Genomic DNA, 19,460 nt, shown 5'->3' with positions numbered 1-19,460 from the left:
CTATCATTTTGAGCTACTACAACCTGTTCTCTGCCTTGTATCCTCTTAATTAAATGTAAATGGCCTTTTCTTCCTTTTAGGCTTAGTCCTTAGCATCATCTCCTTCATATCACCAATCGGTTATCAAATTCTGTCTTCAACCTCTAGTATCTCTTAGAACCATCTCTTTTCTATTCTTACTGTCATTATCCTGGTTATTAACCCCCCCCCCCCAAAACTATTAAATAATCTCCTATGTAGTCCTACCATGCATAGAACTATCAGACTAAGCCTTTTATTTAAAAAAAAAAAAAATTTTTTTTAACGTTTATTTATTTTTGAGACAGAGCATGAACGGGGGAGGGTCAGAGAGAGAGGGAGACACAGAATCTGAAACAGGCTCCAGGCTCTGAGCAGTCAGCACAGAGCCCGACGCGGGGCTCGAACCCACAAGCTGTGAGATCATGACCTGAGCCGAAGTCGGACGCTCAACCGACTGAGCCACCCAGGCGCCCCCAGACTGAGCCTTTTAAAGCATAGCTCTGATCAGGCCTCCATACAAGATTCTTCTCCACAGTCTACAAGTGTGGGTCTGAAATTTCAGTATGGATCAGAATCACCTGATAAGCCTATTGCACCACAGACTGCTCATTCAGTAAGCCTGGGATACAGGCTGTAAATCCTCATTTTCAACAAGTTCCCAGGTGATGCTGATGCTGAAAACAATTATCAAGATGTTAACAGTGGTATTCTAAGAAGCTGGAATTACAAGCAATTTTTTCATTTTTTTTTGTTTTGTAATTTTTAAACAATGAGTATTAAAAAAATACTGTTTTTAGAAAAGGTATAAAGATGAAAAAGTCCAAAAACAACAACTAAAAGAAATCCTTGGCATATCATAGGACATATGCCTAACTTTTCAAAATTAAAAATAATAAGCAAAAAACTTAAAATCAAAATCAAATTACAAGGCCATGTAAACTTGGATATCCAACAATAAAAATTAATTAAACTTACGGCAATTAGCCATATAATGGAATACTATGCAACTACAGTAATATTAAAACTATTGATATGAAAAGACTATGATGATACACAAAATTAAAAACAATTTTTAAAAAAATTCATTTTTGAGAGAGACAGAGTGTGAGCGGGGGAGGGGCAGAGAGAGAGGGAGAAACTGAATCCAAAGCAGGCTCTAAGCTCTGAGCTGTTAGCAAGACATGGGGCTTGAACCCAAAAACCGCAAGATCATGACCTGAGCCGAAGTCGGACACTTAACCAACTGAGCCACTCAGGTGCCCCAGTACATACAATTTTTAAGAAGCATGCTGCAAAATATAATCCCATCAAATGCATGCCTGCATATAATGTGCAGAGAGAAAAATCTATACACTGTCAAAGGTTATCTGATTTAAAAAAGAATTTTTAATGGGTGATTTTGATATCTTTTTACTGGTCTTTATTTCTTAATTTTTAAAAATATTGAATATGCACAATTTGTAACAAGAGCTTTTTCAAAAAGTTTCTGTACATACGGTTAGAAATCTATTGAGGGGCACCTGGGTGGCTTAGTTGGTTAAGCGTCTGACCAGCTCAGGTCATGATTTCACAGTTCGTGAGTTCAAGTCCACATCAGGCTCTGTACTGACAGCACAGAGCCTGCTTCCAAGCTTCTGTCTCCCTCTCTCTCTCTCTGCCCCTCCCTTACTTGCTCACTCTCTCTCAAAAATAAAGAAACATTAAAAAAAAATCTATTGATAAAAACTGTAACCATAGAGGTAAATAAAATTGTTGAAATTTAACGTTTAAAAAAGTTTTGAGACTTTCAATTAGTTTAGCATGTTTGTGCACTTCATATAAATGGACTCATACAACATATAATCTTTTGTGTCTCATGTTTTTTGCTCACCAAACATTTATGAGATTCATCCATGCTATTACATGTTTCAATTCACGGTTTTTCAATGCTGTACAGTAGTCCACTGTATGAATAAACCCAAGTGGATTTATCCTTTATCCTCCTAGTGGGCATTTGGGTTGTTACTCGTTTGGAGGCTATTATGAAGAATGCTACTATGCACATTCTTGCATGTATCTTTTAGTGAACACATGCAGTCACTTCTCGAGTACATATCTGGGAGTTAAAATGCTAAGTCATAGGATTTAACTTTAAAAGAACTGTCTGTTCTCCAACCTGGCGGTACTATTTTATACTCCTTCCAGCAATGTATGAGCATCCTGATGTTCCACTGTATGCATGACCAGTCTTTTTAATTTTAGTGATTTGAGTGGAGTGAAATGATATCTGCATTTCCCTGATGATAAGGGATGTTGAACCACTTTTCATGTGCTTACTGGCCATTTATCTCTCTTTTTGAATTGTCTTTTCAAACTTTTGGCCATATTCTTTAAACTGGATTTTTTTTTTTTTTTTTTTTGGTTACTGGTTTGCAAAAATTCTTTATCTATCCATACTGAGTTCTTCATTAGATATATGTATTGTAAATATTTTCTTGTAATCCATGGCTTGCCTTTTCATTTTCTTAATGAAGTTTTTTGAAAAGATTTTAATTTTAGTTTTTAATTTGATGGAGTCTATTTTATACCTTTTTTTTTTGTTTAATCCTTTATGTGTCCTGAGAAATCTTGCCTACCCAACGTCAAAGATACTGTCTTATATTTTCTTCTAAAAACATTAACAGAAGTTCTTGGTTTTAAGGGGTTATGTTTTTCTTTTATGGTTAGTGCTTTGTCATTCTATTTAAGAAATCTTTGCCTACTTTATTATTTAAAAAAAAATTTTTTTTTACATTTATTTATTTTTGAGAGACAGAGCACAAGTGGGGGAGGGGCAGAGATGGAAGAAGACACAGAATTCGAAGCAGGCTCCAGGCTCCAAGCTGTCAGCACAGAGCCCGATGCGGGGATCAAACTCAGGAACTGTGAGATCATGACCGGAGCCAAAGGTAGATGCTTAACCGACTGAGGCACCCAGGCGCCCCAAAATCTGTCTACTTTAAAAACATGAAGCTGTTCCCTATGTTTCCTTCTGGAAGCCACTATTTTGTCTTTCACAAAGACAAAGGTCTATAATCCAACTTGAATTAATTTTTGCATATGATAAGAGGTAGGGCTCTGAACTCTTTACTTTTTTCTTTATACAAATATTTAATTGCCCCTGAACCACTTGTTGAAAAGACCACCCTTGCCCCAATGAAGTGCAGGGATGCCTTGGTCATAAATCAAGTGACCAAATATGTATGGCTATTTTTCTCAACTCTATTTCTGCTAGTCTACTAGTCTAATCAATTATCACATGTCTTTGTAACTTTGCAACTTTACACTAATTCTCAGCAACTATCTCTTTAAATATTACTTTCACTCCATTCTCTTCCCCTGCCCCTTCTGGCTCCTCTTCAATTATATTTGCCTGTATCTATCTGTGTCCTTCATAACTCTTACATATAGTTTTTTATTCACATTTTTTTATTTTTCTGTGCTTTAATTTGGGTATTTTCTATTGACCTTTCTTACATGTTCACTAATTCTGTCTTCTCACTAGTTCATTAATTCTGTGTTTACATGCCCAATCCAGTAAGTTATTAGTAAAACTATTTCTCAGTTCTAGAATATCTTTTTAATTACAGATTACAATTCTTTGTCTAAATTTTCTGACTTTTCATCCACTTTACCCATCTTTTCTTTTTCTCAAGACATTTATAATAATTACATTAAAGTCTTTCCTAATTCCAACATCTGGATCACCTTTGGATTTGCTTCTATTAACTATCTGTTCTCTTCATTTATCATTTTCGTTTCCTGCATTTCTTGTAACTCTTAGCTGTATGCCAATCGTTACGTATACAAGAACAAGAGAGACTTAAGACATATTTTCTCTTAGCATTTGCGTTTTCCACTACTGGAGTCTGATCTCCAATCAGGAACTAAAAATGGGCCACAGGTGCAGTTCAAGCAAAATTTACATCAATTTGATTTGCCAAGTTCTGCAAATGTGTCTCTCCCCTAAATTTAGACTGAAAATAATATAGGTTTCTGTCTCCTTAGCCCTTAGCCTCCTTCCCTATACAGCTCTCAAATCTGACATTTATCTTAAAAGAAAAACTAGCCATATTTGATACAGGGCCTACCTACCTTAAGTCTGTGTCTCTCAAGCATTTCAAGATTAAAGAATATTCACTTTGCTTTTCTAGCTCAGCCTTATTCTCAGGTGGTACCTGACTCCTTAGCCCTAAAAGTTCTGTCCCTTGGACGCAGTGAGCTTAGGTCTTTAGTCTGCTCCACAAAGTAAAAATCTGGCAAATGTTTTGTGAAGGAGACCTCCTGTGTGAAAATAATGTGTCCTTCTCACAGCAGAACTTTGCCCCCCAATATTCAGCTTTCCTAGTCCATCCCCAGATACCTTCACAAGACTCAGCCAATGCCATTGGGGAAAACTAGCCATGCATTTGGAGCTCCTCTATATGTCAATACTTCACATCTGCCCACATTTGTCAAGAGTTGTGACAGTTTCTTTCCTCCAAAGGAGTCCTGCTTGTGCCAGTAATTAACAGCAGTCTGTATTCAGAATCAGTAAATATCCATGGGGAAGAAAATCACCAGTGATCTCTGCTCTAGAAAGAGATCTTTCCTCCTATGAATTTTAGTTAATATACCCCTTGATGACTCCACAGTTCTCCAAGGTCTTTTAAAGTATGATTTTTGTATTTTATCCAGTGTTTCTTAGTTGTTGGAGAAGGAATGACTGCCTGGAGCTGAGTCCTGCATACAACCTTACGGAAGTAGTTCTCAATTTCAAAGACTTAAAAAAACAAAACAAAACAAAACAAAAATGTAACACAACTGCAGAGCAATTCTAAATATTTCAGAAAATGTTTTGATAAATGGCAGTTTTTACAATTAATATGTATTTTGAAGGAGAGAATACTCATTTGCATTTATAAGTCTTGGAAATTTGGTTTTAAAATTATTTATATTATATAACCACACATTATTTTTAAAAACATTTTAAGATTTTGGAAACATTAAAGGATTATTTATTAGAGGTGAAATGTTCTATGGTGATATAAGTGAAAAGAAAATATTTATCAATGAGCAACTATGCCATTTCAGGGAGGTTGTTACTTGACCCACTTCTGTTTCTGTCACTATCTCAGTTATATATTCTTTTCATTAACCAAATATATTTAATAATTAAATCTTCCAATTAAGTTATGAAATGTGTCGATCTGAGTTTTTATTTCTAATTCTTTCTTATACTCTGAAAATAAGATACTCTACATGTATGTGATTTTGAAGTTCTACAACAATTTATAAAATTTCATTCTGACAAAATACAACAAAGATATAAATGGTTCATTAATAATTTACCTACAGATAATTTTTCTATACCATGATATCTCTCAGTTTAAAGGCTTCACATCTCTACATGGCCATGTTTATCTTGCTGCTATGCTCAGCATTTTATTTTTTAAATTACTATTATTATTTTTTTTTTAGAGTGAGAGACAGAAACTGTGAGCAGGGAAGAGACAGCAGGCTCCATGCTGTGTGGAGCCAGATGCAAGGCTTGATCCCACAACCCTGGGATCATGACCTGGGCCAAAATCAAGAGTCAGACACTCAACTGACTGAGCCACCCCGCTACCCCTATGCTCAGCATTTTAAAGTAAATCAAGTTGACTGAGTTCCAACCCTGGAATAAAAAATACAGTACATAATTTCTTTTAAATTTAGCTACAATTTCTGTATTTATCTGTTTCCAGGTCATCTAAATCCCATGAAATATCTATTTTATTTTGTCATTTTATTTTATTTTTTTACAGAAAATGTCAAATATCTACACAAGTATGGAGAACATTATAGCAAACTCCCATGTATCCTCACATTCTGCCTTGATAATTATAAACTTATGATCTTGTTTCATCTATATCCATACCCACTTCCTCTATTCCCCTCCCTGACTCAGGCATCATATTATTTCTTCTATAAATAATTCAGTACATATATTTAAACAGGGATTCTTTCTAAACCATAATGCCATCATTGTACCTAAAAGATAAGCTTTTCTTTAATGTTTTCAAATATATAGTCAGGGTTCACATTTCTCTATTGTACACATATTTCCCTGTCTCACACACACACACACACAAATATTTGTGTAGCTTATCTGTATGAATGCCTTGTAATCAACAGCAAATAGTATTCTTTTTTGCCACTAGATGGTACTACCGTGTAAATTTCAGAAATACTTAAATTATCTAGTTGAAGACCCACCTTGCCTTTCTTTGGGGTAACCAGGTTAATGAACAGGAAACATGATTCAAGATTATATATATAATCTATTCCAAAGAATAATAAGTGATTTTGAGATAAATAACTACTGTTTTGGATTAACTTTAATCCAATGTAGGAAGTGCCAGTGTTTCCAAGAGTCTTTTCACAAATCAATACTCCAAGACAAAACAAATGGTCATAGTTCATGCTTTTGAGCTTAAAGCGTTTTAAGGAGAGTTACATAAATAATTTCATTATAAGGTTGCAACTGCTTTGATACCATATGCCCAATCCTAAAGAAATATGTGGATGTCTTTGCAAAGATGTCTGGAGAAGCACTTGCTGAGTAATAATCAATTCATGGTTGAATTCAGACATACCTTAAGTGTTCATTATTCATGATGTATAATATTATACCGCATGGATAAGTGGTCAACCTGAAATTCCACTGTAGAAATTTAAGGGTCTGACTTGTATTGTTACTCTGAGACATTCCACTTCAGCATGGAGATGGGTGTAAGGGTAGGTTAAAATGTCTCCCAAAAATTAATCCTGAATTTGCTCAAATACTTAAGCAAAAAGTTAAAAGGGATGTCAAAATTATGTACTATAAAGGTCTAGATAGACCTGCCAAGAGGAGTTCTTTGCAAAATATACTTCCCAAAGTAGATGAAAGAGTAGTCCTGTAGGGAACTTTAATTTTGTATCTTCAAACTTTTAAAACCACATGCCATGTACAATAATTTTAGATATATTGTGTTGATCAGTGTTAAAATAGCAAACTATTCTTTTTTAACCCATTAGATAACTGATTTGGCTGTTTTTAAGGTCACAGTTCGTGGTGAGGAAACATGTTTATTTAAAGTTTACCTTATGTCCAACAGGACTGGAAGTAGGTATCTTACAGATCTATCATTGCTGAAGACAGTTTTAGCCACAGAAATAGGTAATTAAAATAAAAAAGATTTATGGATAGACAGAATTATACATATGAGTAAAAGGTTGAACTGTTATGATTAGACTATAAAGGGTAAGAGAGGAGCAAACTAGTTCAGTGATGTACAGAAGCTTGAAGAATAAGGGAGACCTCAAAATGCATAGAAAAAGAATTAGAAGAAAATAGGAAATGAATAAGAGTAGTGGACAGATAGGAAGAACAGGGTCAGGCACCCGGATGCTAAAATAGCCAAGAGGCAGAAACAACACAAAGCAGGAAGAGTTTTTAAAAGAGAAAGAGGTTAACAGTTTTGTTGATGATCTCCAAATTTATAAAGTTATTAAGTTCAGTGAGAAGATAATCTGCCTAAGTAACTGGAAATTAAAATAGCTAAAATTTTAACCTCAATTATTCTGAAATTAGAACATATCTTCCCCACTACAAACTGAGTATTTTATAACTTTTCTTGGAGGTTATCACAACTTTTCAATGCTATTTGGCAAACCAATTTCAGGACTTGAAAGAGTCATGGAAAGCATCTAGGCTAGTGTGATGCCTGTACTTTCCAAATAAGGCACCTTAAGTCCAGAAGCGTTTCTAAAGGTGATACAATTTGACTTGTGGCAAAAAAAAAGGAATAGGACCAGGTACTGACTCTCAGTTCTGGACTCTTCCCATTAGGGAATTCCATTTTTCTTGATCATTTATCACTATAGCACTTAAGTGGAGACAAGATCTGGACAGCTGGGGAGGAAGACTATCTTTAATAATTAAGGTACACTCTAAAGTTGTGAGACTAGTTTCTATGAATTACACAGAACACCCAGCCTCAGTATAGTGATGCTAAAGCTGGTCTCTTATTTTTAAGCTTAAAAACAACTAAGAACTAACTAGTAATTGGGGTTTTACGATTATTTTCTCTACATGATTCGCTGGATTAATTTAATACATTTTGGTCAAAACATACATGTTAACTTTTGCAGGAAGGAGTTTACATATTACTGCTGAACTTAAAATACACTTTTAAGTAAGCAAAGTATCTAACCCCAAGTTTACAGGAGGGAATACTGAATAAAAATGGATAAACTACAATTAAAAGTCACAGTCTTGATACCTTCATATTAGATGCCTCAGTTTCCAGTTTTGTAAGATGATTGGAATTATCTTCTAGCTCTTGTCGAAGATTTGAGTTCTCCATCTTCAGTGCCTCAACTTGCTTTAACAACTGATCATATGAAGCTGCAGCCATCCTTGGCTACCCTTGGACCTATAAGGTTAAAAAGGATTTTGAAATTCACTACTAAAAAAATCGTGGCTGCTTGTTTATAAAGAAAGGGATTAAGAAACAAAATTCTGGAGACATTTAATAAGAACTGTGTTAATTAGCAGTAATGGTTTCAAACCAATATTGTTCAAGCAGCATCTTTCTAAGAGGATGAAACACTGGAGTCTTAGCTGAAGACAAGGAGGAATAAAATAGAAGAGAACCTCAGTAGTGTTTGATTACATTTGCCTTTTCACAGGTGGATGAGATTTCTGTCAGGTTAGGACTTTCTTCAAGTTTTCAAAGATACTTTAACTGGTCTTACAGGCAAAACTTATGTAATGAAGTATAAGCATTGATAAGAAATTTATATTGGTAACGTTATTTATGGATTTTGTCCAATAGCTACATAACTTTAAAGTCAGAGTGAATTAATGAGATTAGGTATTACATTTTGTCACTTTGATAGAAGGACAGTCTTAAGTATCATCCATGGGGAAGTAGTTAGTTCTGAACTTTCAAGAAGGCCTCATTAAAAAGGTAGCCATTTAACAGAATGAATACAAAGGACAGCCCTCGATTGAGAATTCAAATCTTTTTGATAGGAAGATGAAAAATAAGAATTACTAATACAAAGTTCTATTACATTTATTAAAAAAGGTGAATATAATAGGCCATGCTATAGCATATGCGGTCTTTGGACCCACTGTGCTCAGAATGAGGCCAAAAGACATTTAAAGAAAACTGATGATTTTGGAAGTAGAAATTGTCAAAGAGAAGTGAGGTAGACTCTGGCAATTAATTATATCACTGTGAAAGAAGAAGGAAGAAAAGAAAGATATAGAAGATAGCTAGGTAGTAAGAGATCCTTAGTATGAAGAATTAGAGATTGCTAAGAGTTAGATTAAGACTAACCAAGTTCAGAAGACCCAGATTCTCTTTTTAGTTTAATCCCAAACACAATTTAGAATAAATAAAATTCTGCCTACATTAATTCTTTTAGAACTAAAAAGTATTACAAAAGTTTGTCTGTAAACGATACTTAAAGATCTTGACATAAGAAGATGCTTCTGTAATAAAATCCACTACACAAATCAAGGCAGCCAGGTTATAACACTAACTAGTCAAGGCAATATTGGAGTTCAGCAACTGGAAGGCCCTTAACAAGGAAAAACAAAGGACTCTGATATAGCCATTTCTTTGAGTTAATGATATATTTGATGCAACCCACTGTCATCTGAGGAGGAAAGTGAGTCATGGGAGGTGGGCAATCACTGACAAAAATCTTTACGATTGAAAACAATGAGAACTAGATTTGTATTTGGAGACCCAGGTCTTAATTTCAGGCTTGGTCATGGTTTAATCTTTGTCCCTGCATTTTAATTCCTTTCACCATTTGTAAAATGGCTATCTACTACTATCTGCACAAATACAGGGATACTGTTAGTGCTTTCTTCTGCAGCATGTATATTACAGGGATACTGTTAGAATTAAGTAAGAAAAGGCAGGTTGAAAATAAAAGTGTTATGTAAACATATGTTATAAAAAGACACATGTAACATATCTTCCTTAGAAAGACCCAATGTCAATCTGTTTTAAGCTTCTGTACTGTGACCAAGGGACAAAGGGTAAAGAAGTAATTCAGCCACTTGAAAAGTACAGACACATCTCAAAAATGAAAGAGAAACTAATGGGTATGATCATTAATCTGCTTTACATCATCCCATTAACAAGCGGGTCTGAAAATATACTAAAAACCATGTAGCAGAAGTGGGGAACTGACAGAATTTAATAATGCAAACCCTGAAATTCTTTATTTCAAATAACATTTTAACAGGCAACTTTGCACTAAAATAATAAAATATTAAAGGTAACTAACACTGGAAAGAAACAGGTATACACAGGTATGTGAAGACATGGAGATCTCACACAATCACAGAAAGAGCCAGATGGGCAAAATGAGCATAGACGAAGCGTTCTTTACTGAAGGGAAAAAAATTCAACCCTTCATATGGATAATTAAAACATTTGAACACTTTCCCCCCCTCCCAGAATCACAATCATAATTTGATGGGAACAAGAAGATGTTTCACGGAGTAATAATACTCCCTTGTATTCTTTTAAATTGTTGCAACCATTCTTCCCTAAGTTAAAACTGCTTGATGCAAAATTTGAGAAATCATAAATTTACTTTAGAACACCTTTTATACAATCATTAGAATTACATGCCAAATAGATCTTAATTGCAAGTCACTCAACAACATTAAAAAACTGAAAATTTATCTCATGAAATTAATAAAACCTTGGAATCTTTCACTTTAATGAGAGTATGCAAATATCCCAATTTGTTTTTCTGTAGTCAAGATGCCATTAGAGAGATCCTCACCCCATAAGAGAAAGGTTAAGAGAAAAGAAAGCAACAGGACTGTTATTCAGACTTTTATCCAAATGTTCACTGAAAAACAAACTTAGAAGTATCCGAAGAAATTAATGCAAGGAGGAAGAAAAGTTGCAGGCTGGTAAGATATTCAATTAGAATTAAATTTGGAGTTATCATTATTACTAATGTACGAAGTCTGGGATCATTTTTTTTTTTAAATCAGTGAAACTGTTTTTATTGTTTTGTTTTGATGGATTAAAAAATATGTATTTGCTAGCACTTTTAGGTGGCAATAAGAGGAAAATACTAACAGAAAGATAACAAAGCAAAAGAATCCTAAAAGACTACTTTGCTCAACTGTATGCAAATAAACTTGAAAACTTAAATAGGTAATTTTCTAGAAAATGTAATCAATCAAAACTAATAGCAAAGAGAAAGAAAATCTAAAATTTATAATAAAAATCACTATTAGAAAATCGACATCATTGAACATACTAATAGATCGACACAGAAAACAAAATATGATTCTGGCAAAGGTGATGAAAAGATGTTCTACAAATACAGTGCCGTTCTTGGTTGAGAATACTGAATGTAAAAGGACTCTTCTTCTTCTTCTTTAACATGACATCAGCCCCAAAGCCAGCACCATATTTAATGTGAAAACAGTGGATCTATTTCCAAAGTCAGGGAAGCCCATTTTTACCCCTATGTTACTCATTGCACTAGAGTAAAGAAGTTAAAAGGAATAAAATTGGCAGATGAAATAATTACATACCTAGAATATCCCAAAGAATCAACTAAATATTACTATAAAGGTAACTGAGGTATTTAGCATAGTCCAAAACATACAGAAATCTTTCCTTTTTATGTGCAAAGAGAAATCAGAGAGAAGATGAAATGGAAGGAAAGGTCCCTATTTCTAATTTTTAGGGGTATAAAATACTTAGGCATAAACTGAACAAAGAATCCAAAACATATATGAGGAAATATAAACACACCTTGTTCATGTACATAAAGATTCAATATCATGAAGATGTCATTTCCCCCAACTTAATTTATAAATCTTATACAGTCCCAGTAAAAATGCTACATAAGGTTTGTTTTCATTTTGTTTTCTGTAGCTAGACATTTGGAAAAACAAGCAAAAAAGGGAAAATATGAAGAGAGAAGAGAAGGACTAGAACTACCACATATTAAAATATTGTACAAAGCCTTTATAAATAAAAAAAAGTATATAGTTAACTACATTGTACCAATATGTTCATTTTTTAGTCCTGATACTTGTACTGTGAATATGTAAGATGTTAACATTATGGGAAGCTGGGAAGTTGAGTGAAGGGTATACAGGAAATTACTATACTATTTTTCCAATTCTTTTTTAAGTCCAAAGTCATTTTTGGGGGTGCCTGGGTGGCTCAGTTGGTTGGGCGCCCGACTTTGGCTCAGGTCATGGTCTCACAGGTTGGGGTTCAAGCCCTGTGTCAGGCTCCATGCTGACAGCTCAGAGCCTGCCTGCTTCAGATTCTGTGTCTCCCTCTCTCTCTCTCTCTCTCTCTCTCTGCCTCTCCCCAACTTGTGCTCTCTCTCAAAAATAAATAACCTTATTTTAAAAAGTTTTTAAAAAAGTTTTTAAAAGTTAGGATATCGTCATTTGAATAGGTCAACCATGGGAACACACACACACACACACACACACACACACACACACACAAATCCATAAGTAAATACATGTAAATTTAGTCATAATGAAGGTAGCATTTCAAATACATGTGAAAAGTTGGGCTTTAAATATGGGCACTGAGCAAAAGGACAGCCATAAGAAAATAGATAAAATTGCATCTACTACTCATATTACACACTAATATGAATCAGAGAAGGAACAGAGATTTAAATGTATAAGAACATTATATTGCACTTAAATTATGGAAACAGTTTTGTTTTTTAATTAAAGATATTTAAATGGAATACACCCTCTTTTGGAGTTCTCTGATGATGTCTGTAGAGTAGGAGTAAAAGATCAGGTATGTTACTTCAAGCAAGTGGGAGTTTTTATTTGGTATAAAAGCATAACTACTTTTAAATAAATAGGATACAACTGTGCAGTGGAATACTACACTGGCATTAAAAAGAATGAAGTTGATGTTAAGAAAAAAAAAGGCAAAAACCCCCCCAAAAACCCCAAAAGAGTGCAGGTCATTGCATCTCATATGGTCCATCCTGTTATATTAAAAGGACTGTGTAAGCATAAAAAATGTCACCAAAAGGATATACAAAAATATAGTCATTGTCTCTAGAAAAAAAAAGGTCTGAGGTCTGCTGAGAAGCCTTCTTTGATACCTTTTAGTAGAGTTTGAAGATTAAAGCAAAAAGTTGGTTCTCTGAAAAGGCTAAATATGATTAGACAGAGAGAAGAGACCAAATACAGAATATGAACAAAATTTGGAAGGGGGTTGCTGATTTAAGAAGAAATAGAAAACCTTAATAGTTCTATAACTATTGAAAAATTGGAGCAGTAAATATTTTCTCCCTTCTCTTCCCAACACAAAAAACACCAGATCCAAACAGTTTTACATACACTTTCTACCAAACATTTAAGAAACAAATCATTCCAACTTTATAAAACTTTCCCAGGAATAGAAATAATAGTTAACATGCATTCTATCAGGCCAATACAATTATGATACAAAAGTCAAAGGTAGTGCGAAAAATAATTATGGCTAATATTATCATGAATATTAATACAAAAATCCTGAACAAAGTATCAGGAAGCAGGATATATTAGTATACAGTAAAGAAACTATAGCAGAATCAGGCTGGGTTATCCTATGAATCAAAGGATACTTTAACATTATATCATTTATGTGTCATTCACTACATTAAAATATTATATAAGAAAAATCAAAGTCATTAGCTATGCAAGAAAAAAACTCTTAATAAACTGGAAACATAATGGAAGCTGGCAAAAGCTAAACATTTTTAACAGTGAAATGTTAGGGGCATTCTTTTTAAAATGAAGAATAAGATAAGGATGTCTATTATTACCACTTTCATTCAACACAATCCTTGAAGTCCTACTTACTAATTAGCACAGTAAATTTTTTTGAAAGAATAATGATTTGAGAGGCATTAGCAAAGGATAAAAATTTTAAATTATGAAAATTTAAGAAGTTTGTCAGATACAAAAACCATTATACCAAAAAAAAGTTTTGTTTTTTTTAAATATGAAATTTATTGTCAAATTGGTTTCCATACAACACCCAGTGCTCATCCCAAAAGGTGCCCTTCTCAATACCCATCACCCACCCTCCCCTCCCTCCCACCAAAAAAAAAAAAAAAAGTTTTAATTCCAAGCAGAGTCCTCACCTATTTTTTATTCTTCTTCTTTAAAAAATTTTTTTTTTAAATTTTAGACAGAGAGACAGAGAGAGAGAACACATGAGCAGGGAAGAAGAGCAGAGGAAGAGAGAGAATCTTAAGTAGGCTCCATGCTCAGTGCAGAACCGAGCGTGGGGCTCAATCCCACAACCCTGGGGTCATGACCTGAGCAGAAATAAAAAGTCGGACACTCAACCGGCTGTCACCCTGGCACCCAATTCTTTTCTCTTTATTTAACAACCAATCCAGGTCCTTATCTTCCATTCTACTTCTCTTCCTATTCTCTACTAAGACCCAATAGGTGATGATATTCAGTTTCCTATCTGCTATATTCTTTGCTCAATCCTTCCTTTCCTTGCATTCTGTAAATGGCTACTTACTTTGGCTGGACTCTATCCAAGCCTATTCCCAGTAAGGACAAGCTCCAAGATGGCCACCAAAATTACCTGAATTGGCAAACATTTTCTGAAAAGGCTTTGTGAGCCCTAAGATTTCTGTCACAATCACCTTTGTTGTTTTAACACAAAAGCAGCCACAGATAATACCTAAATAAATGGGCATGACCATGTTCCAATAAAACTTATTTTACAAAGACAATGGCAGTTTGCTGACACTTGGCCCAGAACATGAATTTCCAATTCTGGTATTTAAACACCCCAAGGTAGCCCAGATAATTTCAGGTATTTAAACACCCCAAGGTAGCCCAGATAGTTTCAAAGGCTACTGAAAAATTCTCAAGATTAGTATTTCACTTTTAAATAACAGGAAACAACCTGCTATGCTGGAAACAACAGAGAACTAAGAAGTCTTAAGGTCCGTGATTAATTTTTAGCAATCATTTTTAATTTCCATGATTTCTTCATCTTCCAGAAATTTGCTGCAATCTCTATTTGGTTCCCTCTCACTCTATGGCATTATAAGTACATACCGTAAAAAAAAACTTTTTTTTACTATCACTTAAATGGGGTCTTAGGAGAAAGAGGTGATAAATGCCAGTGATTAATTTACTAGCTGGCATGAGAAACTCTATTTTTACTTTAAGGTTTTTAATTCACATAGAATTGCTGTTTTTATATATGGTATGAGTATAGTACTTTATTGTCTCCCATATGGAGAACCAATTATATCAGCACTATTTATTAAATAAAACGTTTCCTTTCCACTGAACAGAAATGTTATTTATCATTTGCTAAACTCTCATGTATACTTAGAAGTGTTATTGCATTACATTTCTATTAATTTGAGGCAGATTACATTTCTATGATACTAAATCTAACTTCTCTCTGTCATGAATAATTCAAGTCCTTCAATCAAATTTTCTAGTTTTTTTTCAAGAAACGTTCCTATGCCTTTTCCATCAAACTTATTTGTTTTTTTGTTGTTGTTTTATTTGCCGTGAATAAACACCATTCCATGCCAGATACTGCTAATACCGGTAAGAACTACTGATTTTATTTAATACATATCCCTTATGCACCCACCTTCTCAAATTATCCCATGAATTCTAATAGTTTTTCTTATGTATTTTCTGGGTATAATTATATAAGTTATAAGTAAAGATAACTTTTGTCTCTTCTTTCCCAGTATTTACACATTCCTTATCTTGTTAGCTTGAAACTTCAAAATAACGTTGAATAGTGATCTTATCCCTGATTTTAATAGGAATAGTTTAGTGTTTCACCATTTTATAGTCTTGCTCTTAAGATTTCAGTAAGTAATTTTTAGGCATTTTCCTTTTAAGTTTTTATTATTTGATTCATTAATAGTTCACCGGTAAATTATTTCTTCTAGCTTTTCAAGTGGATTAACCAGAGAGTTGTATATGTTCTCTCATTTAAAAATTTGCCACTTTTCTTATTTGTGCTCTTTTGGTCCTTTGTTTTCTTAATCAGACTTGGTAGTGTTTCATCTGTTTTATTGATCTTTACCAAAAAAATAAACTTTTGGTGTTATATATCCTTTCTACAACTTTATTACTTTACTCATTTCTGTATTTATCCTTAACTAATTACATTATTTCCAACTGATTTATTTTGTTCTTGTTATTTAAACTGAATATTAATTCATTTATTTCCTTACTCTATTTACATGTTCGTTTATCAATTTCTATCTTAACAATATAAGTACTTAAGGGTATTAATTTTCTTCTCAGTGTAAGCTTGGCTATGTCCCATAGGTTTTCGTATAAAGTGTTTTCCTTTTTATTTCTTGACAATTCATAACTGCAATAGATTTCCTCTTTGATCTAAGGGGAAACTAGATCTTTCTCAATTATTAAGTGTATAAAATGACTTGAGTCATTTTTTTATTGCCACTAACTGATTATTTATTAGACTGGAGACTGTTGCCCTCAAAACTGCTACTATTCAGAATTTTTTAAGGTTTGCCTTGTGGCCAAGAACATGACTAATTTTCAGAAATAACCCACTGAAATTTTAAAAAAGGAAAGAGTGTAAAAAGTTCTATCCCTTAAATCCTTTATATGTGCTTTTCTGTGTATTTGGTATGTGAAATTTATAAAGTCTACCATTTATTGCATACTTAAAATACACTATGTAGTACAAGTGCCCTACATATATATCTCATTTAATCTTCAAAACTGTAAGGTAGCTATCACTCACCATTTTAGAGTTAAGGGATGGGACTTCAAAATGCTAAATAATTTTCGTAAGAACACAAATCAAGTTGCTAAGCCAGATTTCAAACTCCTGTTTCTAATGCTCATGCTTTTAAAGACCATACAATACTATCTTTATGTGGTTTTCATGACCTGTTATATCGGTTAAGTCTACCTTCCAAACTTATGTTCTACTAGGTCTCAATATAACCCTTCTCAAATCCCTCCTCATTATCCCGTGTAGACTGTTTTGTACTTTTGTTCACAATTTGTCTCCTTTTTGAATGTCCCTTCCTTTTTTCCTCTGCTTTGCAGTATCTCCATCGTTTAAGGCATAGTTCTGTTGCCTTAACATAAAATCTTCCTGTCCTCTCCAGCCAATAATGAGTCTTTCTGCTGCTGCTGAGTTTTTGATGAGTTTTGTTTTCTCCACCTTTAAGACAAAGTTTATTATTGAACACTTAGACAGATTTTGTTGTTTTTAGGAGAGAGAGAGAGACAGCATGAACGGGGGGAGAGGGGCAGAAGGAGAGTGATAGAGAATCGTAAGCAGGCTCCATGCTCAGTTAAGAGCTTGATGCGGGGTTCAATCTCAGGACCACAAGATCACGACCTGAGCCAAAATAAGAGTCAGACATTCAACTGACTGAGCCACCCAGCCACCTCTCGAATACTTAGCTTTTGTTAATTCCCAAATACTTTATTCTGTGACAGCCACAAAAAGACAAATAACAAGCAGGAATAAACTGAAGCAGTGCTTTACCAGCCACGGAGAGCAAGGAAGAGAAAAAGAGGATACAAGTTCAAAGAATGTCTAAGATGACTTTTCCATTAAAACAGTAAGATGATGGGGGCGCCTGGGTGGCTCAGTTGGTTAGATGTCCAACTTTGGCTCGGGTCATGATCTCGCGGTTTGTGATGTCAAGCCCCCTGTCGGGTTCTGTGCTGACAGCTCAGAGCCTGGAGCCTGCTTTGGATTCTGTGTCTCCCTCTCTGTCTGCCCTTCCCCCACTCATGCGCACATGCGTTCTCTCTCTCTGTCTCTCTCTCTCAATAATATATAAACGTTAAAAAATTTTTTTTAGATAGTAAGATGATGGATTTCTCTCTATGGCTATACAATTAAAATCAACAAACATTTGACAATTTACTATTCACAAGACACCATACAAATATTATATAGAGATTTTGTTAGGTTGAAATGTGTTCTCCAAAAAGATACATTGAATCACAGGTAGCTAGCCCCTAGTATCTCTGAAAAGTGACCTTATTTGGAAGCAGGTCTTTGCACATGTAATCAAGTTAAGATAAGGTCTTAACAGATTAAGGTGGGCCCTGAATCCAATGACTGGTATCCTTAAAACAAGACCAAGTGAAGAGATGGAATCACCAAGACAGAGGGAAAATGCTATGTTAACAATGGAGGCAAAAACTGGAGTTTGCTCCAGTGGAGGCAATGGAGGCAAAAACTGGCAGCTGCAAGCAAAGGAATGCCAAAGATTGCCAGCAACCACCAGGAGCTAGGGAGAGAGACACGGAATAGATTCTCCCTTAGTATCTCCAGGAAGGAACCAACCTTGATGACACCTTGATTTCGGATTTTTAGTTTCCAGAACTGTAAAGAAATAGATTTCTACAGTTTTAAGCCGCTAGTCTGTGGTACTCTGTCACAAGAGCCTTATGAGACCAATGCAAGGGGAAAGATAAGTTGAAACATTCCTTATTCTCAAGTATCTTATTATCCAGCAAAGGAGTAATATTCTAGCAGCATGGGTAAATCAGGTGAGTATACAAATGTATCAGATGTTTGTGTATCACCTTACATTCTCTTGGTTGTCTTTAACTTCAGATGTAAACTGACTGTACATTAGCTATACCAGGTATCTTTTGCTTTCTGTCCTAGAGACACCCCAGCATGGGTCCCCGACATTCATGCATGTACAACTGATAAAAGAATGAATGTTTGATGGGGCAATCCTTGACTAAAGGGGAATGGAAGCTAGTATATATACTCTTTTTATGATTGGATAATTAATTCTATGTGGTTCCTCAGAAAGTCCTGACAGATCAAGCCACAGTTTTCCAAAGTGACAACTGACTTGAGAACCTATACTTATTCTGGCTGTCCATTTTCACTTAACTCTTTCTAGCCCTCTATTCCTAGAATCACTTCCTAAAAAAAGTACTTCATTCAAGGCCTTGTCTCAAGATTCTGACTTACAGGGGAACCAGGCTAAGATGCAAACTATTTACAATCCGAGGGCAAATATAGGGCTCCTGTGTGGCTCAGGTGGTTGAGCATCTAACTCTTGATTTTGGCTCAGGTCATAACATCATGATCATGATATTGAGAACCTGCATCCAACTCCATGCTGAGCATGGAGCCTGCGTAAGATTCTCTCTCCCTCTCCCTTTGCACCCCCCTTCCACGCCTTCTCTCTCTCAAAAAATAAAAAAAATAAAATAAAATAAATACAAATTTGTATTAAAAAACATTTGATAGAATGCTATGGAAGTAATACCTTGCTGAGAAAATTAGGCAAAACATTGAGAATGCAAAAGCCATTTAAGAAGGGACTTGAAAGATAGCATAAATAGTAACAAACATAAA

General features: G+C 34.5%; 1 protein-coding gene across 5 annotated transcripts in view; it reads right to left on the bottom strand.

Annotated features, from left to right (window-relative positions):
* The window catches only part of APC (APC regulator of WNT signaling pathway), a 149,042-nt gene that overhangs the window by 69,644 nt on the left and 59,938 nt on the right, over window positions 1-19,460 (bottom strand). For all 5 annotated transcript variants that reach the window (XM_042945219.1, XM_042945234.1, XM_042945245.1 and 2 more), the window contains exon 2: window positions 8,328-8,480. In XM_042945219.1, coding sequence (XP_042801153.1) covers window positions 8,328-8,462 — 135 coding nt within the window. In that variant the 5' untranslated portion in view covers window positions 8,463-8,480. The remainder of the gene's footprint in view (window positions 1-8,327; window positions 8,481-19,460) is intronic.

This window comes from Panthera leo, chromosome A1 (assembly GCF_018350215.1).
Source record: "Panthera leo isolate Ple1 chromosome A1, P.leo_Ple1_pat1.1, whole genome shotgun sequence".
Classification (NCBI taxonomy): Eukaryota; Metazoa; Chordata; class Mammalia; order Carnivora; family Felidae; genus Panthera; species Panthera leo.
The sequence above is the reverse complement of the archived record's forward strand: the minus strand, read 5'-3'. Positions and strand labels throughout refer to the sequence as shown.